The sequence below is a fragment of the Macaca thibetana genome, chromosome 14, assembly GCF_024542745.1.
Source record: "Macaca thibetana thibetana isolate TM-01 chromosome 14, ASM2454274v1, whole genome shotgun sequence".
In the NCBI taxonomy this organism is placed as follows: Eukaryota; Metazoa; Chordata; class Mammalia; order Primates; family Cercopithecidae; genus Macaca; species Macaca thibetana.
The window spans coordinates 7,875,616-7,900,999 of record NC_065591.1 but is presented as its reverse complement, the minus strand read 5'-3'; the positions used below and the strand labels follow the sequence as shown (position 1 = coordinate 7,900,999).

At 52.3% G+C, this 25,384-nt stretch overlaps 3 protein-coding genes across 5 annotated transcripts in view; 2 read left to right on the top strand and 1 right to left on the bottom strand.

Annotated features, from left to right (window-relative positions):
* Nucleotides 1-25,384, bottom strand: part of MRPL11 (mitochondrial ribosomal protein L11) — a 242,991-nt gene that overhangs the window by 22,095 nt on the left and 195,512 nt on the right. The gene's annotated exons all lie outside the window — the stretch shown is intronic.
* On the top strand, nucleotides 1,638-2,252 carry LOC126935429 (glutaredoxin-like protein C5orf63 homolog). Its single transcript, XM_050756831.1, has one exon. It carries the CDS (start codon nucleotides 1,790-1,792, stop codon nucleotides 2,075-2,077), a length of 288 nt encoding a protein of 95 aa, XP_050612788.1. The 5' UTR covers nucleotides 1,638-1,789; the 3' UTR covers nucleotides 2,078-2,252.
* On the top strand, nucleotides 13,372-24,294 carry PELI3 (pellino E3 ubiquitin protein ligase family member 3). 3 transcript variants are annotated; one of them, XM_050756717.1, is made up of 8 exons: nucleotides 13,477-13,654; nucleotides 14,777-14,929; nucleotides 15,481-15,552; nucleotides 18,230-18,359; nucleotides 19,361-19,462; nucleotides 20,233-20,427; nucleotides 20,731-20,919; nucleotides 22,582-24,294. In XM_050756717.1, the coding sequence occupies exons 2-8, from the start codon at nucleotides 14,778-14,780 to the stop codon at nucleotides 23,149-23,151; spliced, it is 1,410 nt and encodes a 469-aa protein (XP_050612674.1). In that variant the 5' UTR covers nucleotides 13,477-13,654; nucleotide 14,777; the 3' UTR covers nucleotides 23,152-24,294. The 3 variants fall into 3 exon arrangements, with proteins under 3 accessions (XP_050612675.1, XP_050612674.1, XP_050612676.1); XM_050756719.1 differs by having other exon boundaries at nucleotides 13,481-13,654; nucleotides 14,878-14,929; XM_050756718.1 differs by lacking the exon at nucleotides 15,481-15,552 and having other exon boundaries at nucleotides 13,372-13,654.

Sequence of the window (25,384 nt, the reverse complement as noted above, 5' to 3'; positions counted from 1 at the left end):
TGCCATGAGCCAGGCCTGAGCTAAGCACCCTTCCTGGGTAATCTTACTGATTTCTCACAACAGCCTTGTATGGTAGGTATCTCTATTATTACTATTATTATTTTGAGACAGGGTCTTGCTCTGTCTCCCAGGCTGGAGTGCTGTGGCACAAACATGGTTCATGCAGCCTTGATCTCCCAGGCTTAAGCAATCCTCCCCTCTCAGTTCCCCAAGTAGCTGAGACTATAGGCACATGCCACCACACTGGCCTAAATTTTGTGTTTTTTTGTGGAGACAGTTTGCCATGTTGCTCAGGCTGGTCTCAAACTCCTGGGCTCAAGTGATCCTCCTGCCTCAGCCTCCCAAAATACTGGGATTACAGGCATGAGCCACCACACCCAACCAGTGTCTTTATTTATTTATTTATTTATTTATTTATTTATTTATTTATTATTTTTTAAGACGAGTCTTGTTCTGTCACCAGGCTGGAGTTCAGTGGCGTGATCTCGGCTCACTGCAACCTCCGCCTCCCAGTTCAAGCGATTCTCCTGCCTTAGCCTCCCGAGTACAGGCGTGCACCAGCACGCCCAACTGATCTTTGTATTTTTAGTAGAGACAGGGTTTCACCATGATGGTCTCGATCTCTTGACCTTCTGATCTGCCTGCCTCAGCCTCCCAAAGTGTTGGGATTACAGGCATGAGCCACCATGACTGGCCTATTTATTTATTTATTTATTTATTTATTTATTGTTTGAGATGGAGTCTCACTCTGTCCTCCAGGCTGAAGTGCAATGGTATGATCTTGGTGCACTGCAACCTCTGCTTCCCAAGTTCAAGCAATTCTCCTACCTCAGCTTCCCAAGTAGCTGGGATTACAGGTTTTCGCCACCATGCCCAGCTAATTTTTTGTATTTTTAGTAGAGATGGGGTTTCACCATATTGGCCAGGCTGGTCTCGAACTCCTGACCTCGTGATCCACCAGCATCAGCCTCCCAAAGTGCTGGGATTACAGGCGTGAGCCACCACGCCCAGGCTATCTTTATTTTTATTTCATAGTTGAGAAAACCAAGGCTCAGAGAGGTGAAGAAACTTGCCCCAGGTCACAACTAGGAAGAGCTGTCTGTGTGTGTGTCAGGACAGGCAGAACCTAGATCTCAGCCCTGCTTCTCTGGACAGATGCAGAGGGGATGGCAAGGTTGATGGGAGCTGTGGGGACATAGTAGGCAGGACTTGGTGACAGGCTGAATGTGGGCAATAGCAGGGGTGGGGTATGAGCTACTTGCAGGCAGTTCTGGGTCCCTAAATCTCCATGTCGCCAATCAAACGTCAAAGGGGCCGGGCGCGGTGGCTCAAGCCTGTAATCCCAGCACTTTGGGAGGCCGAGACGGGCGGATCACGAGGTCAGGAGTTCGAGACCATCCTGGCTAACACGGTGAAACCCCGTCTCTACTAAAAAAATACAAAAAACTAGCCGGGCGAGGTGGCGGGCGCCTGTAGTCCCGGCTACTCGGGAGGCTGAGGCAGGAGAATGGCGTAAAAACCCGGGAGGCAGAGCTTGCAGTGAGCTGAGATCCGGCCACTGCACTCCAGCCTGGGCGACACAGCGAGACTCCGTCTCAAAAAAAAAAAAAAAAAAAACGTCAAAGGGAGCCCAGCCTGGGTGTGGGGCAGAAGCGGAGATGTTGGCGGCGTGAAGCTCAGGAGTATACATCAGAGGAAGCCAAAAGCCAGCTGGAATAGTTCATGAATACAGTTTTAATCTTGTTTGCAATTATTTCGAAGGGGAGAAATCATCTGGATCAGAATTAAGATGCTCTGGTTTCAAGGAAATAGCATGCAACTTGCCAAATCCTCCCTTGGAGTCTTCTTGGTAAACTACTCTGCCTCTGAGACAACTCTGCCCGTGCTGACCTTATTCACAAAGGACCCACGCCCCCTTTGTGGTGAAGCCAAGGAAGTACTCAAGCCTTATAAAAACAGGTTTATTTTACAGGAAGTGAATGTCACACTTCCAGAAAACTCTGCCTGGTATGAAAGATATAAATTTGACATTCTTGTCTTTCACTTGAATGGCCAGTTTCTGATGATGCATCGATAAAACACCTCAAAACTTGAAAAACAGCTCCTGAAACTTGAGCAGCAAAGTACCGGAGGCTGACTAATGCCCTCGTGATTTCCCACCCTCTCTTCCTATACGGCATCTTCCTAAGGAAATGACCATGGCCTGATACTCCTTTTGTCACCTATACAGAGCCCTAAGGATATTCTGAACACAGTGGTGCCAAACAAATGTTGACATTCCTTTTTTGGTTGACGGGGGAAAAAAAAAAAAAAAAAAGGGAGCCCAGACTCCTCACTCTCCTCTCTGCATTCCCCATCCTCTGTCTGCTCTTCCCCACTCCTCCTGGGGGCTCCCAAGGTACCAAGCAAGAGGCTGACGTTGCTTATGTATGATAGATACATATCTCTTTGTATCTACTTGCTCGTTTAGTGACTGGAGGGATTATTTTATTGAAGTCTATCTCCTTCTTCTTGCTGCCAGAGTGTGAAGCCTCGGATGTCACTCCTCAGGGGGTACAGCCTTGGGTACCCACAGTCACCGTGGGTTAACAAGGGTTGTGGCAGGACTCTCTTTGACTGACTCATTCCCTGACACACTCAGCTGTTAGGCTCCAGTAATTGCCAGCTGAGTTGTCTATTACTGTATTTTCAACAAAGCTCTGGGGTGTAAACTGCTCCACAAATGGATCCAATCAAACCTGGTGACTCCTTTGAAGAAACAGTCCCGGAGGTCAGTGTCTGAGATTTGTTCTGACTCCAGCAGGATTCTCCAGTTTCCCTTCTCCAGCAAACTAGCCAGACTGCAATTTAACCTGTATCTCCAAAGTCCATCAATCTCCCCTGTATTGCTTTTCACCATCACCTCCAGTATTTTGAGAAGGCTCTTGGGCTTGAACTTAAAACTTCTCTACAGCCTGTTACAAATGTTCCTTTAGGGAAAGATCTGGAGCTCTCTCTCTTACTACCTACTTTTTTGTTTTTTTTCAAGACAGGAGCTCGCTCTGTCACCCAGGAGGCTGGAGTGCAGTGGCACAATCTTGGTCACTACAACCTCTGCTTCCCGGGTTCAAGTGATTCTCCTGCCTCAGTAGCTTGTATTATAGGCAAGGACTACCACACCCTGCTAATTTCTGTACTTTTAGTAGAGACGGGGTTTCACCATGTTGGCCAGGCTGGTCTCGAACTCCTGACCTCAAGTGATCTACCCACCTCAGCCTCCCAAAGTGCTGGGATTACAGGCATGAGCAACCATGCCCCGGCCTTACTACCCACTTCTGTTCCCAAGAGAAATCTCTGAGCCAGGGCGCTGGTGCTGGCAGGAACAATAGCATGCCATTCTCTGAGTGACACTTTAGGAGCTGAGTGCTTAGAGGAGGACAAGTTCAGCAGCCCCAGGTCTCCTCAGTTCCCCTCCTCCACACTCTGAATGGAAGCCCCATTCCACAAGTGGGGTAAGAGTGAACTGTGCCCCAGTGTTCTCAGCAATGCCATGCTCCATGTTGGATATCCATCCTACCAATAGAGGCTAGGCGGAAGAAGTGCACCTCCACATCTCAGATACACTCACCCAGAACTCAGCCCTAACAACAGGTAGCTGGGGCAGGATGAAAAATGCTGATGTCCAGTCCCTCCTGAAAAGGTAGCCCCCTGACCTGCAGCAGGGGAGGGAGGGAGCCCTGTGGTTTTTTTTTTTTTTTTTTTTTTTTTTTTTTTTTGAGACGGAATCTCGCTCTGTCACCCAGGCTGGAGCGCAATGGCACGATCTCAGCTCACTGCAAGCTCCACCTCCCGGGTTCACGCCATTCTCCTGCCTCAGCTTTCCGAGTAGCTGGGACTACAGGCGCCCACTACCGCGCCCAGCTAATTTTTTGTATTTTTAGTACAGACGGGGTTTCACCGTGGTCTCGATCTTCTGACCTCGTGATCCACCCACCTCGGCCTCCCAAAGTGCTGGGATTACAGGCGTGAGCCACTGCGCCCAGCTGTTTTTTTGTTTTTTTGAGACAGGCTGTTATTCTGTCACTCAGGCTGAAGTGGAGTGATGCAATCATGGCTCACTGCAGCCTCGACCTCCCTGGCTCAAGTGATCCTCCTGCCTCAGCTTTGCAAGTAACTGGGACTATAGGCACGCACCACCATGCCCAGCTAACTTTTTGTATTTTTTGTAGACACGGGGTTTCTCCATGTTGCACTGGCTGGAATATTTTCTCATTCTGAGGTAGATGAGACAGGGTGGTAATAACCTCCCTTAAAGGACAATAAAACTTGCTAAATAGATGGAGAAAACAAACCACCCAGTAATGCACAAACTGCATCCTGGGCTCATGGTTAGAACATCCTGCAGCAATGAGGTAGAAAAGCAGAAGTAGAGCTGGGCGTGGTGGCTCAAGCCTGTAATCTCAGCACTTTGGGAGGATGAGGCGGGCAGATTACGAGGTCAGGAGATTGAGATCATCCTGGATAACACGGTGAAACCCCGTCTCTAATAAAAAATACCAAAAAAGAAAAAAAAAAAAGCCAGGTATGGTGGTGGGCACCTGTAGCCCCAGCTACTCGGGAGGCTGAGGCAGGAGAATGGCGTGAACCCGGGAGGTGGAGTTTGCAATGAGACAAGATCGCGCCATTGTGCTCCAGCCCGGGTGACAGAGCAAGACTTCGTCTCAAAAAAAAGAAAGAAAAGAAAGAAAAGCAGAAGGGGGCCAGGCATGGTGGTTCATGCCTGTAATCCCAGCACTTTGGGAGGCTGAGGCAGGTGGATCACCTGAGATCAGAGCTTCGAGACCAGCCTGACCAATATGGTGAAACCCGTCTCTACTGAAAACACAAAAACTAGCCGGGCATGGAACCTGGAAGGTGGAGGTTGCAGTGAGCCAAGATCACACCACTGCACTCCAGCCTGTGTGACAGAGTGAGACTCCGTCGCCAAAAAAAAAAAAAAAAAAAAAAGTGGAAGGGAAAATCCCCAAATTCATGTAAGCGCAGAAACCCATGTTTAGTGTCCTTGGGCTGACCTATGCTCATTATAATAGTAAGAAACACACTCCTGGGTGGAGATTTAAGATGCTAATGAGACATGCCATGTGTGTACTAGCATACACAATAATAGCACATGTGCATGCAGGGGACCACCCAGAACATGAATAATCATGAATAATGACTCCCCCCTTTATGAATAATCATGTAAGACTCACATAAAGAAAGTCTCCCCAGGGTCAATCGGTGCTGTCTCACCTTTGAGCAGCCAGCTCTGATCAGGTGTCAGAGTGTACTTTCTTTTTATTATTTATTTACAGGCATGAGCCACCACACCTGACCAATACTTTAATTTTTCTTTTTTTTTTTTTTTTGAAACAGAGTCTCGCTCTGTCGCCCAGGCTGGAGTGCAGTGGCACGATCTCGGCTCACTGCAAGCTCCGCCTCCCAGGTTCACGCCATTCTCCTGCCTCAGCCTCCTGAGTAGCTGGGACTAAATTAAAGCGCCTGGCCTTTAATTTTTCATAGAGATAAGGCACAGTAGGCCAATCTCAGATTGCTATAAAGGAATACCTGATGGCGGCAGGGCGCGGTGGCTCAAGCCTGTAATCCCAGCACTTTGGGAGGCCGAGACAGGCGGATCATGAGGTTAGGAGATCGAGACCATCCTGGCTAACACAGTGAAACCCTGTCTCTACTAAAAAATACAAAAAATCTAGCCAGGAGAGGTGGCAGGCGCCCGTAGTCCCAGTTACTCAGGAGGCTGAGGCAGGAGAATGGCGTAAACCTGGGAGGCAGAGCTAGAGTGATCTGAGATCTGGCCACTGCACTCCAGCCTGGGCAACAGAGCAAGACTCCGTCTCAAAAAAAAATTAAAGAAAATAAATACCTGATGGCCAGTCGTGGTGGCTCATGCCTGTAATCCCAGCACTTTGGGAGGCCAAGATGGGCAGATCACCTGAGGTTAGGAGTTCAAGACCAGCCTGGCCAACATGGTGAAATCTCATCTCTACTAAAAATACAAAAATTAGCCGGGCGTGGTGGCAACACCTGTAATCCCAGCTACTTGGGAGACTGAGGCAGGAGAATCACTTGAACTGGGAGGTGGAGGCTGCAGTGAGCTGAGATCACACCACTGCACTTCAGCCTGAGCGACAAGAGACTCTGTCTCAAAAAACAAAAAAGAAATACCTGAGACTAGGTAATTTATAAAGGAAAGAGGTTTAATTGGCTCACGGTTCTGCCAACTATACCGGAAGCATGATGCTGGTATCTGCTCAGCTTCTGGGGAGGCCTCAGGAAATTTACAATCATGGTGGAAAGTGAAGGGGGAGCAGACACGTCACATGGCCAGCAGGAGCAAGAGAGAGTGAAGTGCCACACACTTAACCCCAGATCTCATGAGAATTCATTCACTATCACAAGCACAGCACCAGAGGGATGGTGCTAAACGATTCATGAGAAACTGCCCCACCAATCACCTCCCACCTGGCCCCATCTCCAACATTGGGGATTACATTTCAACATGTAATTTGAACAGGGACATATATCCAAACTATATCACGAGGTCTCACTATGTTGCTCAGGCTGGTCTTAAACTCCGGGACTCAAGCAATCCTCCCACCTCAACCTCCCAAAGCTGCTGGGATTACAGGCATGAGCCACTGCTCAGCCTCATTGTGGCTTTTGTCTTAGACTCTTGGATCACTTGTTTGGGAGAATCCAGCTGCTGTGTTGTAAGAACATTCAAGCTGTCCTCCAGAGAGGTCCACATGGAGAAGAACCCAGGCTTCCTGCCAACATCCAGCACTCACTTTCCAGGCATATGAGTGAGCCTCTGGGAAGCAGATCATCCGGCTCTCAAGCTTTCTTATGACTAAAGTCCCAACTGAAATCTTAACTGCAACCCCATGAGAAACTTGAGCCAGAACCCAGGTCCCAGCATAGGAAAACAGTGTATTTCATGGCAAATATGACACCATCTGGAAGTGAAACTCCTGTGGTGACTGATGTTTGACCCCCACATACCAAGGTGTTCTGCAGTATGCTCTTTAAACAATGCCTTGTAGCATAGAAAGCCCCCCATAAAGATGCTTATTTAAACCCCCGCAGTGGTCATGGATCTTGGCAAAAAAAGTCTGAAGACATGACCAGCTGCACATGTTTTACCCTAAAAGAGAAAGGATACCTTCTGGAGTGTGGGTGCGGGGATCCATTATCTTGCAGCTGCCTAAGATATCCCTTCTGTTTCTAAGTCATTAAATGTTTCTTTCTGAGAAACTGGATTTGTCAGTCTCTTTCTTCAGCCTCTCAGCTTTCTTGGACTTTGGGGGTAGGTTTGCATAGAACTGCACGTAACACTCAGCTAAACTGCTTTCAAGTTTCTGATTCTTAGAAACTATGTGAGATTAAACATTTATTCTTTTAAGCTGCTTAGATTTGGATAATTTGCTACTCAGCAATAACTAAGACAGATTTGGTGCCAGCTGAGCACAGTGGCTCACACCTGTAATCCTAGCCCTTTGGGAGGCCAAGGCAGGAGAATTACTTGAGCCCAGGAGTTCAAGACCAGCCTAGCAACATAGAGAAACTGCCTCTACAAAAAATAAAAATGAGCCAGGCACAGTGGCATGCACCTGTGGTCCCAGTTACTCAGGATGCTGAGCTAGGAGCATTGCTTGAGCCCAAGAGTTTGAGGCTGCAGTGAGCCATGACCATGCCATTGCACTCCAGCCTGGGTGACAGAGCGAGACCCTGGCTCAAAAAAACATGGTGAAACCCCATCTCTACTAAAAATACAAAATTAGCCAGGTGTGGTGATGCATGCCTGTAATCCCAGCTACTTGGGAGGCTGAGGCAGGAGAATCACTTGAACCCAGGATGTGGAGGTTACAGTGAGCCGACATCACACCATTATACTCTAGCCTGGGCAACAAGAGCGAAACCTCGTCTAAAAAAAACCAAAAACCAAAACAAAAAAAAAAAAAAAAAACAAGAAGAAAATCCCCAGCCTCTCCAGTCAAAAACAATGCTAAAATTAACAAATGGCTTCTGGAAAAAGATCACATCAGAAAAACATGATACAAAGTTGAAGCCAAGAGGCCAAGAGTATGCCTGTAAATTCCCTAAGACTTCAGGTCCAAGGCAATAGAACCATTCAAACAATAAGGGCTTCTAGAAACATTAAAGGATTTGTCTATCAGCATGAGCCCAAGGTAGAGGGGCTTATCTCATAGAGATGTGTGGGCATAGTCTAATGAAATGAATAAGGTCCATAGAAATCTACACAGTTTTTAAGAGAATTGTATTGGCAGAAATACTGCCAACTTGGACTGTAAAGGACAGAGACAACAGAAATGGAAAAGCAGCATTTGAACCCCCAAACTTTTTTTTTTTTTTTTTTTTTGAGACGGAGTCTGGCTCTGTCACCCAGGCTGGAGTGCAGTGGCCGGATCTCAGCTCACTGCAAGCTCTGCCTCCCGGGTTCACACCATTCTCTTGCCTCAGCCTCCCGAGTAGCTGGGACTATAGGTGCCCGCCACCTCGCCCGGCTAGTTTTTTGTATTTTTTAGTAGAGACGGGGTTTCACCGTGTTAGCCAGGATGGTCTCGATCTCCTGACCTCGTGATCCACCCGTCTCAGCCTCCCAAAGTGCTGGGATTACAGGCGTGAGCCACCACGCCCGGCCAGAACCCCCAAACTTCTATAGACAGGGTGCAGGCCAAGAAAAATTACTCAACTGCAAACACAGCCTACCTTTTATGGAACAGGAAAGATGACTCTGGAAGTATAATTAAGAGCCCAGAAGGTGGAGCCAAGAGTCACGGATTATTATCCTCAGGCCTTGAAGTCTTAATCAAAGAACTGCCAACTTGTGTCTTGCTAGAGTTGACAATTTCTAGGCACCTTGTGTTTTGCTAGAGTTGACAATTTCTAGGCACCAGTGACTCTTGCATGCCTCCTATATTCCCACTTTTTTGTTTTGTTTTTTTTTGGGTTTTTCTGAGACAGAGTCTTGCTCTGTCGCCCAGGCTGGAGTGCAGTGGCACCATCTCAGCTCACTGCAACCTCCACCTCCCAAGTTCAAGCAATTCTCATGCCTCAGTCTCCCAAGTAGCTGGGATTACAGGCATGTGCCACCATGCCCAGCTAATTTTGTACTTTTTTTTCAGACAGAGTTTCACTCTGTCGCCAGGCTGGAGTGCAGTGGAGCCATCCAGTGGGATTACAGGCGTGAGCCACCGCACCCAGCCCAGAAATAATTTTTAAGACAGACATTGTAGGCTGGCGCGGTGGCTCACGCCTGTAATCCTAGCACTTTGGGAGGCCAAAGCTGGCGGATCACAAGGTCAGGAGATCCAGACCATCCTGGCTAACATGGTGAAACCCTGTCTCTACTAAAAATACAAAACATTAGCTGGGTGTGGTGGCGGGTGCCTGCAGTCTCAGCCACTCAGGAGGCTGAGGCAGGAGAATGGCATGAACCCGGGAGGCGGAGCTTGCAGTGAGCGGAGATCGCGCCACTGCACTCCAGCCTGGGTGACAGAGTGAGACTCCGTCTCAAAAAAAAAAAAAAAAGACATTGTAGCTTCGGTCTTGCTCTCTTGTATCACTCACTCTGAAGGACCCAGCTATCATGACATGAATACATTCAAGCATCCCACAGAGAAGTCTCTATGCAAAGAAATGTTAGCCTTTCACCAAAACAGCACTCACCTGCTGGGTACATGTGTGTACCTCCTCCTGCAGGGATTCTCCAGCTTATTAAGCTAACTTTTTTTGGTAAGGAGCCAGACAGTAAATATTTTAGGCTTTGAGAGCTATATAGTCGCTCTCACCACAACTCAACTCTGCCATGGTAGCATGAAAACAGTCACACAGTACATAATCTAGTGGGTGTGGCTATGCTCCATACAAGGTTATTACAAAACAGGCAGCAGGCTAGTGGGCTGTAGTTTGCTCACCCATTCTAAACTAAACATCATCTCTCTTTCCAGTTCCCATTGCACCTGTTGGGAGACAGTGTCGTTAAAGTAAGCTTCAGCTTTTCTCAGTCATTTCGATATAAATGCAGTCCTTTTGACTCTTCCACCTCCTCCTCCTCTACTTGAAATGGCTTCTCAGATCCAGGAGGATCTCCCCAGTGTCACGGCACTGGGAAGAGCCAGGGGCCTATGGACCAGTGCCGCTGGAGCTTGGCTATCTTCCTTGCGAGCTTCTACTGAGATACCTGTAACTTACGGGCCTCCAGTTGTCAATCTAGGTACCCCGATCCACCAACCCACGGGACACTCCAGCCTCTCTCAGCTTTGCAATTTTGGGGCACAGAAATCTCAAGGCTTTCCCATGCCACTCACGCATCTAAGACTCCGCAGACCAGCCCTCCTAGACATAGCACAAACCCCACACTGCTGTAGTCAACCCTGCTTCAAGGGCTTTCCTCTAAAGCTAGAGCCTGAGAACTGAAGCCCAGGTTGCCTCTGCTCTGGATCCCCAAATCTATGTGAGGGATCTGTCTTTTCCCAACCCTACCCTCCCACTCTGGCATGGCCTCAAGGGCAGAACCCAGCATCTTCCAGCTCTTCCTTCTCCTCTCCAAATCTCCCACCCCAGAAAGAATTTGCCACTGTTGTTTTTTGTTTGTTTTCTTTTCTTCTTAATTTTTTTTAGAGACAGGATTTCATTCTGTTGCCCAGGCTGCAGTGCAGTGGTGGGATCATATCTCACTGCAGTCTCAATGTCCTGGGCTCAAGCGATTCTTCTGCCTCAATCTCTTGAGTAGCTGGGACTACAGGCAGGCACCACCATGCCCAGCTAATTTTTTAATTTTGTAGAGACAGGGTCTCACTATTTTGCCCAGGCTGGTCTCAAACTCCTAGCCTCAAGCAATCCTCCTGCCTTGGCCTCCCAAAGCACTGGGGTGAGCCACTGCGCCCAGCCTGTTTTGCTTTTTCTGCATGTTTTCTCAACTAGATATATAACTACTTTTCCAAACTATTCCAAGCCTCTCACCTTCAGGCATTTGAACCCAAGAATTAAAGAAATAAAGTTTCTGGCCGGGCGCAGTGGCTCATGCCTGTAATCCCAGCACTTTGGGAGGCCGAGGCGGACGGATCACAAGGTCAGGAGATCGAGACCACGGTGAAACCCCGTTTCTACTAAAAATACAAAAAATTAGCCGGGCGCGGTGGCGGGCGCCTGTAGTCCCAGCTACTCAGGAGGCTGAGGCAGGAGAATGGCGTGAACCCGGGAGGCGGAGCTTGCAGTGAGCCGAGATTGCGCCACTGCACTCCAGCCTGGGCGACAGAACGAGACTCTGTCTCAAAAAAAAAAAAAAAAGAAATAAAGTTTTTATTTTATTCCTTTCTTTGTCCCTTTCTTTGAAGCAACAGGGACAAGATCTAGATTGAAGAGAGAAAAGGGAGGGCTGACAAAGGAATTTCAAAACAATACTGCAAAATCCTATTTCACCACAAGCAGGTGTAATTATTATTCCCATTTTACACATAAGGAAACTGAAGCTTAGAGAGATTAAGAAGCTAGAGTTCTTGGAGCAGAGCACTGGATTTAGAGCCAAAAGCCAAGGTTGGAACTTAGGCATCTGCTGTTGGTGTCCTAACTCTCCCTTACTCTCCCTTACTTGAGCAATCCTGGAATCAGGCCCGCCCCAGGATCCCTGAGGCCCAGTGGTCTGGCTGTGCTGCCATGCAGCTCCAATCCCAGTACTGCCCCAGGAGAAATCCTTGCCTCCTCTGAGTCTTGGTGATCCTTCTCCGACCTTCCTCCATGCAGTCCAGTGTCAGGTGGAAGCACTGGGGATCCTGTGAAGCATCAGCTCCGCATCAGCCTGGCTTGTGACCTGGGGCAAGTTTCTTCTCCTGCCTGAGCCTCGGCTTCCTGGTGTGTAAACTGGGGATTATAACAGGGATTCAGTATATGTTCACTGAGGACGTGCTCTGGCAGGCAATGCATTAAAAGCTGCGGGTACACAAGGGAGTGAGGCTGTCCCAGGGTCCCCGGGCAAACCCAGCACAATGGAGGCCTCTGGAGGCATCAGTGAGGGCAGCTATCCTGTGTCACAGGGTTGTGTGACCTGCAGCCTGCTTGGTGGGAGTCTCGCAGGGAAATTCTCTGTGACTAACGAGTATCGTTTCCCCTAAAGGATGTGCCGTCGGCTGCATTCTTGTTTCATCTAGCCGCTGGGCCCCAGAACAGTTGGCAAAGCAGTTGGTATCTTTGGTTATTTTTAGGTGGGGGAGTTAGCAGGGTGGATGTGGTAGGGCCCCAGGGGACTCTGGTAGATTGGGAGCTTCAGGTGCAACAAGTTTTTGGGGGTGGGGGTGGCAGCGGCTCCCTCTCGGGAATGTTTAGGCAATCTCCCGGAATCCTTCATGATGGAAGTCAAAAGCCACTTCCTCTATGCAGTCTTCCTTGATTTTCTCATAAAACACCCCCACCACCACCCACAAGACCAAAGACTTGGTCTGGAACTATAATCCAGCCTTTAGTTATAGTTCCAGACCAACAGTACTGAGCAATAGGGACCTTACCTGATGCAGATAAGGTTTCTTTTCTGCATCTCTGAGGCTCCATCCCTAGTCAGAAGGATAAGGTACGGAAGCCACTCATACAGCTGAGATTCTCTCTTGGCCCGTTTCTAGCAAACTACAAGTAAGTCACTTTTGTAAATCTATTTCCTCATCTGTAAAATGGGCAACTATCGTGCCTGCCTTCCAGGATTAAAGTAAAGGGTTTAATTTGCTCAAAGCACAGCGCACAGCGCACAGCGCCTAACGTAGACTGGCAGATCTGGGCCCCAGGCCCAGAAGGGGCTGTGCTCCCGCAAAGGTCTCTTTCCTTTGCAGCACATCGGGTGGTGTGTGCATCCTAGCGGGGCGGGGGGGACTAAGGGGAGGGGGGTGCCCGAGCTGGGCTGGAAGACAGGTCTGCGACTCTGTTCAACTGCAGCTGCTTTCCCCGGCCTCCACCGCTGCCGCACACCCCCTTTGCCTTTAGCATTTTCCTCCTCTCCTCTAATTGCGTGGCGTCCCCAGATGGAAGATGGGGTGTCGGAGCTGGGGGTGGGGAGTCCCCCGGCCTAAGGCTGGGGAAGGGTCCTCCAGCGCCCTGTGAGGGCCCTGACCTACGGTGGGGAGGGGGCGCCCGGGTCTCCGGGAGAACTCCGGAGTCCCCGGAAATGGAGGCGGAGTCTGGGGAGTCTGAAATGGGGGAGGGGTCACGTAGACTACGGGGGAGTCCTGAGCCGGCGAGGAGGGGCAAGGGAGTCCCTCAGACGGAGTGGAGGGCGGGGCTTCCCTGGTCAGAGGGCGGTGCCAGGGGAGGGGCGTGGTCTCATGCGAAGGGGAGGAGCTCCCCCGACGAGGGCTAAGCATCGCCGCAAGAGGCGGAGTCTGGAGTGAGGCGGGGCTCTCCTAGGGGCGGGGACAATGGGGCGGGGCCTCAGGGCAGGGGGCGGAGCGTGGCTCTTCGCGCTCATCCCCCTCCTCCGGCCCCGGGTGTCCCCGTGACGAGGCAGCGCGGAGCCGCCGCGGGCCTGGCCCATCCCGCCGCAGCGGCCCGGGGCCGAGCAGGGGCTAGGCGGTGAGGGAGCGGCGCCCAGCGGGTCCCGGAGCGTGGCCAGGTGAGGCCACCGGGGCAGAGGGGGCGGGGGCTGCGCCGGGCGGGTCCCGGCGGGCGCGGGGGGCGTGTTTGCGTGTCTGGGGGTGGCGGAGGGAGTGGGTCCGAGGGCGGGCGCCGGTGGCTACTGCGCGCCCGCGCTTCCCTGCGGTCGCGGTTGCGGGTGGTTTCTGCGCCGTCCGGGCCCGGGGAGTGCGGGGCCGTGCGCGCGCGCGTGTTGTGCGGAGGGGCCGCCGGGTGTGGACCTGCGTAGGTGCTGGGCCGCGGTTCTCGTTCTGCCCAACCGGGGCGCAGGGCGCGGGGCGCGGGGCGCGGGCCTGCCCCGGCGCGGTCCCTCCAGCGCGAGGATGTTTTCCAAACGGGCTGCCTGCGGGAGACGGCTGTGCTGCAGCCCGAGCTCGAGGGGGGAGCGCCGCCCCCACAAGCCTCCTGAGACCCGGGCGGCTGGGGACGCAGACACCTGAGGGAGGGAGGGAAGAGCGCGCACCCAGGAGTCCATTGGCCTGCCCGCAGGGGGAGGCCGAGATGGGGAGACTGAGGCAGATGGATGGTGAGGCGGAGGCGGGCAGACAGGCAGACAGGCAGAGACAGGGAATAGGGGGAGAGAGACGGCGAAAAGGACAGCGGCTAGGAGGACAGAGAGTCTTTGAGAAAGCAGATGGACAGACAGAGGCCTAGACCTCAAAGGGGCAGAAAGATTCAGATGGACAGGTAGATTCAAAGAACCTGTCAGAGGGGCTAAATCAGAGGTCCAGAGGCTAAGAGCCATAACCAGGAACTGAGTCTGAGATGAGGGGTAAGGGCCCCCAACTCATGGGGTGCCCCTCTTTGAAGCACATCCCAGACTGGGATCTTGGCCAAAAAGCAGCCTCTGGCCACCCCAAGTTGGTCCATTCCTCTGGCACCACTGAATATCCTGACCCTCTTGACTGTGCCACCCCTCCCTGGTATCCCAGCAGCCTCGGGCAGTTTAGAGGAGGCAGAGGGGAAGTGGTTGCCATAGCAGTAGAGGCGGTGAAAGGTCACCCTTGCCTTAGCCTAGGCGGTCCTGCAGCAGGCTGGAGCTGGGATTGAGTGGGCCTGGGGTGGGAACCTGCAAAGCTCTTTTCTCTCCCACTCTGCCCAGAATGGTGCTGGAAGGAAACCCTGAAGTGGGGTCCCCCCGAACCTCAGACCTTCAGCACCGGGGGAACAAGGGCTCTTGCGTTCTGTCCTCTCCCGGTGAAGATGCGCAGCCAGGCGAGGATCCCATCAAGTATGGTGAACTCATCGTCCTGGGGTGAGCATCTCTGGCCTAGAAGGGGTGAAGCACCAGACACCCACCCAACGCAGCCAGAACAAGGGCCCCGACCCCTCCTTCCCCCACAAAGTGCCTTCTGCTGTTCGTCCCTCCTCACCTTCCTAGCTGAAAGACAAAATTGACCAAACCCACCTCAATTCATAATTATTGTTTTATCTTCCTATTTTTCACAAATTACTGTGACAACTCTAACCACCCAACTTCCTGATCAGATGAGAAAAACGTTAACACCAGCTGCCTTTCCTAAAGCACCTAGTGTGTGTGGTGTGGGTTGAAGAACTCTGGTTCTCCAGTAAAACTGCTAGGTTCAAATCCTGCCTCTGCAAGTTGCTGAACTTCCCTGTGCCTCCGTTTCCCGTTTTGCAAATGGAGATGTTAATAATCCCTTCCTCAGAGAGTTGTCAGAAGGAATGAATGAGGTGATTTCTGTAAAGTACGTAGAACAGCGCCCAGCACATATCAAGTGTTCTGGGAGGCAGGCCTGTGCCAAGCCCTTTCATGGACATTATTTCATTTCAATCTTCACAAAGATGCTGTGAGGAAGGAGGTGAGGAAACCGAGGCTCAGAGAGGGGAAGTGACTGGCCCAAGGGCACACAGCTGGTAAGTGGCAGGGCTGGGATTTGGACCCAGGTCTTTCTTACTCTAGGTCTAGTGCACTTTTACTAAGCCACAGCTGACCTGCACACTGCAGATGAGAAAGCCAAGGCCAGGAGAGAGGAAGCAACATGAACTGGCGGCCGGGCCAACCTTATCCCTTCCTGGTCTTCTCCTGACCAGGATCTCTGCACCATCTACTCAGATCTTTCTCCAGGGACAGACCCTCTTCCTCCTCCCCCATCTAGGTCTCCTTTTGGCCTCTCTCTGCCATCAGTCCTAAAGAAACTATTTGATAAGTTATATTATCATTAAGATTATTTTTTTATTATTTTTTTTATTTTTGAGACGGAGTCTCGCTCTGTTGCCCAGGCTGGAGTGCAGTGGCCGGATCTCAGCTCACTGCAAGCTCCGCCTCCCGTGTTCATGCCATTCTCCTGCCTCAGCCTCCCGAGTAGCTGGGACTACAGGCGCCCGCCACCTCGCCCGGCTAGTTTTTTGTATTTTTTAGTAGAGACGGGGTTTCACCGTTTTAGCCAGGATGGTCTCGATCTCCTGACCTCGTGATCCACCCATCTCGGCCTCCCAAAGTGCTGGGATTACAGGCTTGAGCCACCGCGCCCGGCCAAGATTATTTTTTTAAAATGGCTGTTTGTTGACACGTGCTTTTTTTACCAAAAAAAAAAAAAAAAAGCAGTAATAGCGAACACTTATCAAGGGCTTCCTATAAATATGCCAAACTCTGTGCTAAGCACTTTTAAATGCTTTGTCTCATTTAGTTCTCAAAATGAACCTGCGGGATAGGTCCTAAAAAATTAGCTCCATTTTACAGAGGTCATGTGATAAGTGGAAGAGCCAGATTTAAGCCAGGCCCATCTGTGTCCCAAGTCTGTGTCCTGAACTGCCCCACCTCGGGGCCTGCCCACCCCCGCCCCCGATGTGTGGGAAGAGCTCACAAGGGCAAAAGTGATGTCTCCCTTGGGAGAGCTTGCCTTGAAAAAGCAGCTGCTTTGTATCCCAAAGGCAGGACTGGCTTTCCAGCCCAAGGCAAGGCCACTAATGTGGGAGGCTGCAGACCCACGGGTATGGGCCCTCCTGGCAGCCCCTTTGCACAGCAGAGTCCACATTGGCTGCACATCAGAGCTGCTGGAGGGCACTGAAAATACACATTGACAGGCCCTCTCCAAGCCTACAGAATCACAGTCACAATGGGTGGGACCAAGGAATCTGGATTTTTTTTTTTTCTTTTTGCGGCAGGGGAGACAGAGTCTTGCTCTGTCGCCCAGGCTGGAGTTCAGTGTCACGATCTTAGCTCGCTGCAACCTCCACCTCCTGGGTTCAAGTGATTTTCCTGCCTCAGCTTCCTGAGTAGCTGGGATTACAGGCACCCACCACCATGCCTGGCTAGTTTTTGTATTTTTGGTAAAGACGGGGTTTCGCTATATTGGCCAGGCTGGTTTTGAACTCCTGACCTCAAGTGATCTGCCCGCCTTGGTCTCCCAAAGTGCTGGGATTACAGTTGTGAGCCACTGCGCCTGGCCTCATCTGGATTTTAACAAACTCACTAGAAGATTCTGATTCAAGTGGCCTTGTCTGTATTTGGCAGCTCTTTGTCCTGTCACTTCCTGTTCCCAAACCTTCCTGGCACCCCACTGGTTACAAAATAATGTCCTCAGCCTGGAGTTCAGAGCCCTCCCACCAGCATCATCTCCCCCACATACTTCACCACCAAAGTCACCATTCCCTGATCTCATCAGATCCTGCCAGCCTTGGGCCCTTTGCTTAGGGTGAGCCTCCATCTAGAGGGGCTTCTGGAGTCAGAGAGACTGGGCTCGAATCTGGACATTTTCACCTACTAGCCAGAGGCAAGTCACTTTACCTCCCTGAGCCTTGATTTCTCTCATTTGTAAGATGGGCAGAAAGCCACTTGCCTGGCAGGCCACTGCACAGATTCCATTAGGTGATTGATAACATGAAGGCCAGGAACACGGAGGCAGCAGCCCATGGCAGCGATGAGAGCTATGACTCACCTCCTCTGTGCCTCTCACAGCCATCCCTTCCGGACAAGAGATGGAAAGGCAGGTGGAAATTGGACATGTGTGGATATATAGAGGTAGTGGCATTGTGGGTCAGTTTTTCCTTTCGTTTTGGTTTTGAGTAGTGGTGTGATAAGTGACAATTTGCTACAGGTGAACCCTTTCTAGTTCTTCAAAACCCAGTAGAGGTGTTCCCTCTCCCAGAAACCTCATGCTAGGGCCAGAATTCCCTTTTCTTCCTCTAGGCTTATGGCATCCTTGACTTGTGCCTGGGTGTGGCAGGTGGCACCTAGGTTCCTGGAGAAGCTGAGGAACCCCTCCACTGAGGGCCCACAGCTGACCCGTGGTGCGTCACCTCTACTGCCCCAGTGCACAGCACCCATCCAGGCATGGCTCAAGTGTCCAGGAAATACTTGGTTAACTGAATGAAAGTGCTTTTGAAACTGTTCTGACACCCCCCGCCCACTCCCCAAGGTACCGATTTGTTATTGTAGGGTCTTCTAGTTTCAGGTGCTTCTAGAGCTTGTTTATTAAGGTAGGATCTGCCCAGAAGTTGGCAGTTTCCTCCAAGTTTCATCAGGGGTTCACTTTCCCTCTTTCTCTCTCTCCTCTTACAACCCTTTCTTCTTGACCTCCAACATCTACAGCTACAATGGGTGTCTGGCAAGTGGGGACAAGGGCCGCCGGCGAAGCCGCCTGGCACTGAGCCGCCGTCCGCATGCCAACGGAGTGAAGCCAGATGTCATGCACCACATCTCCACGCCGCTCGTCTCCAAGGCAAGCAACTGACCTGTAGACCTGAGGTCCTGCCCTCCCTGCCCAAGGCCCAGGTCTTTGGCCTTCCAGGTCCTACCTGCCCACAGCCCCCCACCTTAACAGGGGAGCCCACTTTGTGTCATCACTCACTGCGTATTGGGCCACCTGAGAATGGTGATGAAAAATCCTTTGCAGTGTGCACAGTTCTTTACAGTTTGCAAAATGTTTCCTTAACTACCAGACCTTTCTGAACCTTGGCTGCCTCTAAGATGGTGCTGCTTATTTCCATCCAATGGAAATGGGTGGAAATGAGCTGCGCCATCTTAGAGGCAGCCAAGGTTCAGAGAGTGGGAGGTGACAGTCATACTGCAATGGTAAAGGAAAAAACCTTTGGCTTTAGAGGATTTGGGTTAGAATTCAGCCTCTGATATTTCCAGCTGTGTGCCTTTAGGGCAGTTTCTCTGTGACCTGCAGTTCTTTCAACTCTAAAATGGAACGATAACCCCAATCTTTTTTTTTTTTTTTTTTTTTTTTTTTTGAGACGGAATCTCGTTGTCACCCAGGCTGGAGTGCAGTGGTGCAATCTTGGCTCACTGCAATCTCCACCTCCTGGGTTCACACCATTCTCCTGCCTCAGCCTCCCGAGTAGCTGGGACTACAGGTGTGCACCACCATGCCCAGCTAATTTTTTTTTTTTTTTGTATTTTTAGTAGAGACGGGGTTTTGCTATGTTGGCTAGGCTGGTCTTGAACTCCTGACCTCAAGTGATCTGCCCACCTCGGCCTCCCAAAGTGCTGGCATTACAGGCGTGAGCCACTGCGCCCGGCCTGATAACCCCATTCTTAAGGTGATTGTAGGGCTTAAATCATGTGACACACCCGCTGCACTGTCCACCCTCTGCGAAGGATGGAGCTGCCCCCTTTCTGGAGAGTGGCTGCTGGCCCTTGAGCTCCAGCTGCTGGCTCCAGGCTTACACTTATCATAGCTGCACACCCTGGCAAGTGACTTTTTTCTCCCCCCAGGCACTGAGTAACCGTGGTCAGCACAGCATCTCGTACACGCTGTCCCGGAGCCACTCGGTCATAGTGGAGTATACACATGATAGCGACACAGACATGTTCCAGGTATGCTCAGGCCTCTCCACACACCTCCTGGCCACCAGGCCTCTAGGCTCTGCAAGCATTTCAGGTGAGGCTACAGGATGGGAGGCCATGGGAAAGTTGCTTCCCTCCAGACGAGGAAGCAGGATGTCCCAGTGTGGGCTGTTGACTGCAGAGTCACACAGCAAGCCAGTGGCTGTATCAAGGATCAAACTCAAGACTCCTAGACGGTGGGAGTTCACACAGCTCAGGGGTTCAGGTGTGAGAGGCCTAATGCCTGTGTTCAGATTTTGGCTCCATCACTTACCACTGGGTGACTTTGGGGAAGTATCACTTAAGTTCTGTGGGCCTTGGTTTACTCATCTGTAAAATGAGGCCCATAATAGTACCCACCCCACAGGAAGATTAACTTAGGCATTGCATATAAAATGTTTAGCATGGTGGCTGGCATATGGCAAATAGTTACTCAGAAGTTGCTATGTGCTGCTAACATTTGACCACCCTCTTATAATTCTATCAGCAAATCAACTTGTATTTATTGAATGGGGTGATCCCTAGTGCTGTGGGGGCAACAGAGAAGGAGAAGCTGCTCCAGGCAATGGCTTCTTGGACTTGGAGACCCCACCTGGGAGCCTAGAAGGTCTAAGGAGTTGGTGCTGCCCCCTTCTCAGGGCCTGGCAGCCTCCTTTTTTGGTGACCTTGCATACAGAGCAGCTGCCGGAACTGTGGGTGGGGAGGCCTATGAGAGTCCCCTATGTACATGCAGTCGCTGCTTGCTTTCCCTGTCCTCACAGATTGGCCGCTCCACAGAGAACATGATTGACTTCGTGGTAACAGACACATCCCCTGGAGGAGGGGCTGCCGAGGGCCCTTCCGCCCAGAGCACCATCTCTCGCTACGCCTGCCGCATCCTCTGTGACCGCCGGCCGCCCTATACTGCCCGCATCTATGCAGCTGGCTTCGACGCCTCTAGCAACATCTTCCTTGGAGTGAGTGAGCCCCAGGAAGGGACCAACTCTTCATCTGTGAGGCAAGGGGTAGGCTTGGGAGGTGCAGCATCTTGATGTGATGAACCAGCCCACAGTAATCCAAATGATGGTCCTGGCAGGGCTTAGCAACCCCAGCTAACTGATGAGCAAAGTGAGGCCCAGAGAGACACTTAAGTCATGCAGCTTCAATGCCAGTCCTCTCTGAGCCACCTCTGAACTTGAGGGTAGGGGGGCAGTGCCTCTGGCACATAGCCTGCTGGGGGGCCCCTGGTGGATGTGATCTGATCCCTCATGTGGTCCCAGGAGCGGGCGGCCAAATGGCGGACCCCAGATGGCCTGATGGATGGACTGACCACCAATGGTGTTCTGGTGATGCACCCGGCGGGCGGCTTCTCCGAGGACTCAGCCCCAGGTGTCTGGCGGGAGATCTCGGTCTGTGGGAATGTGTACACATTGCGGGACAGCCGCTCAGCCCAGCAGCGGGGCAAGCTGGTAGGTGGCCTGCTCTATTCCCCACCCTCATCCTTGCCAGGCCCTCACAAGCTGCCCATCCCCCTGCCCAAGCCAGGAGATGATCTCTAGTCCTTCTGCCCCAGGGAGCCCCAACAGGCTCCATGTTGGGGAATCCCAGGCCCAGGGAGTTCTTAGCATGTGCCACAGACAGGCAGACAGACCAGGGTCCCCAAGCATAGCGTGCATACCACTGGAGGTCCAGGGGGTGATGTGATCAAGGCACACACAGACATACTGTGCAGTCCCAGGTGGCTTTGAGGCTGCTGGCAGCTTAAAAAAAAAAATCACACCTTCTTATGAGAGTGACACCGGCCCATGTGTGAGCAGTTTATAGCCTGAAGTGTTGGCAGTTTGTAGCATGTCTGTCACATTCAGACAGGTTTAGCACTGTTCTCTCTCAGGAGGAAAGGGTCCTTACAGTAGTTCTGACACAGGTGTTAGTGGCAACTCCTTGTGGTGCAGATCAGAGAGCTGAGGTTAGGGAGCCCAGAGTGAGTCCTAGAGAGAGGCAGGGGCTGCCCAAGGTCACATGGCCATGCTCCTCAAACGGGCCATGCGTTGCTCTTCAGGCATGAGCACATTGTCCAAGGAGATGCAAAACCTCAGAGAAAAGCATGGCTTTTCTTTGCAGAGCGTCAACTCTGTGGGGAGGTCTGGGGAAGCATTGTTTGGTAAAATGATGCATGTGAATGTTTCACAAGCCTACTCTTCTTAAGCACTATTTGCCACACACTGTTCTAAGTTTTTACACTGAATGATTCATTTATTTATTTTTTTTTAATTTTTTTTTGAGATGGAGTCTCACTCTGTCACCCAGGCTGGATTGCAATGGCACAATCTCAGCTCACTGCAACCTCCACCTCCTGGGTTCAAGTGATCCTCCTGCCTCAGCCTCTCAAGTAGCTAGGACTACAGGCATGAGCCACCACACCCGGCTAACTTTTTGTATTTTTAGTAGACATGGGGTTTCACCATGTTGGCCAGGCTAGTCTGGAACTCCTGACCTCAGGTGATCCACCCGCCTCAACCTCCTAAAGTGCTGGGATTACAGGCGTGAGCTACCGCGCCCGGCCTGATTGATTCATTTAATCTTCACGAGAACCACTTGAGATGCCAGAAGGTGCAGTCCATCTTGAGGATGAGGAAACTGAGATGGAGAGAGGTTAAGTTACTTGACCAGGGACAAAGTTAGTCAATGGTAAGGCCAGAATTCAGCCTGGGCAGCCTAGCTCCTGAGTTTTTGCTTTTAACTGTAACTACTGGGATAGTTGCTTTGGGCTAAGTACCCAGCATTCCCTGTTAGCTTTGAGCTAAGTACCCAGCATTCTTTGTTAGAGGCCTTTCCTGCCTCTGTCAGGAGGAGGGCACTTCAGAAAACATCTTATTTTAGAAAAACCCTGTCTGGGTTCAGACTCCCTGATTAGACAGATGGAGAAACCAAGGCCCATGCCCCGCTGGGAGGGGGGGTCAGCATGTGCCTGGGGTGCACCTGCCCGTTCGCTTGGCCTCCCAGCCTGCCTTGCCCCTCTGCCCTGCCTGCCCTGCCAGCCAGGGTGTCCTCTCCAGGGAGGCTCCGTGGGATGGACCCGTGGCTCAGCGGGGGCCTCTTGGGCAGTAAGGCCCTTCTACTGCCTCTGGCAGGTGGAAAACGAGTCCAACGTGCTGCAGGACGGCTCTCTCATCGACCTGTGTGGGGCCACACTGCTGTGGCGCACACCGGCGGGGCTGCTGCGGGCTCCAACACTGAAGCAACTGGAGGCCCAGCGGCAGGAGGCAAATGCAGCGCGGCCCCAGTGCCCCGTGGGCCTCAGCACTCTGGCCTTCCCCAGCCCAGCCCGTGGCCGCACAGCACCCGACAAACAGCAGCCATGGGTCTACGTCCGCTGCGGGCACGTCCACGGCTACCACGGCTGGGGCTGCCGGCGGGAGCGGGGCCCCCAGGAGCGCGAATGTCCTCTCTGCCGCCTCGTGGGGCCTTATGTGCCTCTATGGCTTGGCCAGGAGGCCGGCCTCTGCCTGGACCCTGGGCCGCCTAGCCATGCCTTTGCACCTTGTGGCCACGTCTGCTCTGAGAAGACTGCCCGCTACTGGGCCCAGACACCACTGCCCCACGGCACCCACGCTTTCCATGCCGCCTGCCCCTTTTGCGGGGCCTGGCTTACCGGCGAGCATGGCTGCGTCCGCCTCATTTTCCAGGGCCCGCTGGATTAGGCTCCCTGGGGCCCCCTGCTGCTGTGCCCACCTGCCCACCCAGGTCCCCACCTCCTGCAGCCCAGAGGGAGCTCTGCATGTGGGACACTCCCTGCTGGCACAGCCACACCAGATGGACATGTTGGATGGGCTGTGCCCTTCCCCCCAACTGTGGCCCCCCAAGGAGGTCCCCAAGATCTCCACCCCAGTCATGCTGATGGGGCCTTCAGAACCAGTTCTGTCCTGGGTCGATGGAGGAAAGCCCAGCCCCATGGCCTTGCCCTTCCTGGGGCATCCCACATCGTGCCGCTGACACTGTGTGCCCCTGGGGGAGTGAAGGGGCCAGGGGCCCCTGACCCCTAGCTTAGGCTGGCTATGCCCTGAGCCTGCCAACCCAGTTTCAGACACTCATCCTTCCTGCTGCCACCCTGGGTTCCTCTATAAACCTCGCTGCTCAGCTGCCGCCACAAGTCCCATGTGCCCCGCATGCGTGTAATGCCTCCAGCCCCCAAGTGAGTGGTGGGTGGGTGGCAGGCTGGGCCCAGCATTTGCTGACAGCCACTATGGGCTGGACTCTGTGCTAAGTGGTCTCTGGGGACACAGAGGCAATCAGACCTGGTTCCCCGCCTGGCGGAGTTCACAGTCTAGTGGAGGACAGACTGTTACCAAATGGCAACACGCTTCATGTGTGCTAGGATCAGAGTACGAATCAGGCTGTAGCAGGCCTCACTGGTAATGGAAAGGTGAGGGAGGCTTCACGGAGGAGTTGTCATAGGAGCTCAGCCTCGATGGCTGCTCGGAACCCTTGGGGTCCACAAGATGGGAAGCGTGCTCTATGCAGAAGGGAGGGCCTGTGCGTGGGCTCAGGTGTCAGTAAGCCAGGAATCCAGGGACATTGTCAGGGTGGCTGGAGCATGGACTGCTGGGGGACAGAGAAGGGGGTGGAGCAAAAGGTTGGGACCATGTGACCAGGGAAGATGCTGGATGGAGGATTCTGAACCTCATTTGTGGATGGTCAGGAGTCAACAAAGGGAAGAGAGAGGACTCACTGGTCAAGAGTGTGTCGGCTGTGACACAAGGGCCATCATCCCTGAATGCCCACCACGTGCCCCGCACTGTGCTGATGATGATAATAATAACTACGTCCATTGAGCACTCTCCAGACACCTGGCTCTGCTTCTTGGAGGTTTTGTTATTTAATCCTCACAGTAACCCAAGAAGGGAGGTGTTGCCATTTGTGTCTCTGAGGAGATGAGGGTAGATGCACCAAGTCACACAACTAGAAAGTGGCCAAGTCAGGATTTGAATCCACAGCTGCTCCTCTCCATCACAGTGTTGCTTTCCTTCAACAGAGGTGGGGGTGAACCGAGCAGGGTTTTGGATACTGGATTGGTGGACACCCACCTGCTTTGTGCCCAGCCCTGTGCCTCTCGCAGCCCAAGGTCTGCAGAGGGACCTACCCATGCTTGTTGGAAGTTGACCCCCACACCTGTGCTGGCCACCTGTACCCCAGGCTAGGATGCAATGGGCTATCAGCCAGGCTAGAAGTGTTCGGAGGAGTGAGAACCAGGGGCTCTAGAAGGCCCAGGGAGGACCTGAAGCCTGAGTCAAGTCTTGAATGGCAGAGCATCTCTAGAGGCAGGGAGGAGTTGGGAGGGCAGCCAAGGTGAGGGGAACAGCATGGCATGGCAGGGAACATGCCTGGTGTGGAGGGGGGCAAGCAAAAAGGAATGGGGGGTAGGGAAGGTTGCTGAGGCCTGGTGGGCCTTGATTGCCATGGAAGTCAAGCCTGAACTGGATTCCTGGTCATCCTGGCCACAGGTGGGCGTGTTGCTGGGGTTGCCCCAGACCATTCCTGGGGAGAGCAAGCCAGGAAGACAGGTAGATGGCTGTTCTGGAGAGGAAGAGAAGAAGGCTCTGAGTATAGACCTGACCTGGGCATCGTCCCCAGTAGATGGCAGAGCCTAGAGGAGTACAGATTCCAAGGGGAGGGATGGACCTGCCCAAGGTCACACAGCTCGTTGAGACCGGGATCAGACCTGGGCTATTGAGAAGACAGACGGCACCCGCATGTTATGAGGAGGAGGGTGTGGTCAGATTCTTGCTTCCAGAGCATGGCCCTGCTGCAGTGGGGGCGGAGGGGAGGGTGGGGATGCTGCAGGAGGTGTGGGAGCATTCCAACTTCTCTCCCCTCAACATACAACACACAACACTCAAAATCCAACTCAGAATTTCAAGTTCTCTCTTCTGATCC

Coding starts and splice junctions, on each gene's coding strand:
- LOC126935429 (XM_050756831.1), top strand. CDS start 1,790: ATGCTCTGGTTTCAAGGAAATAGCATGCAACTTGCCAAATCCTCCCTT.
- PELI3 (XM_050756717.1), top strand. CDS start 14,778: ATGGTGCTGGAAGGAAACCCTGAAGTGGGGTCCCCCCGAACCTCAGAC. Junction 19,463..20,232: donor GCGACACAGACATGTTCCAG/GTATGCTCAGGC, acceptor CTGTCCTCACAG/ATTGGCCGCTCCACAGAGAA. Junction 20,428..20,730: donor CTAGCAACATCTTCCTTGGA/GTGAGTGAGCCC, acceptor ATGTGGTCCCAG/GAGCGGGCGGCCAAATGGCG.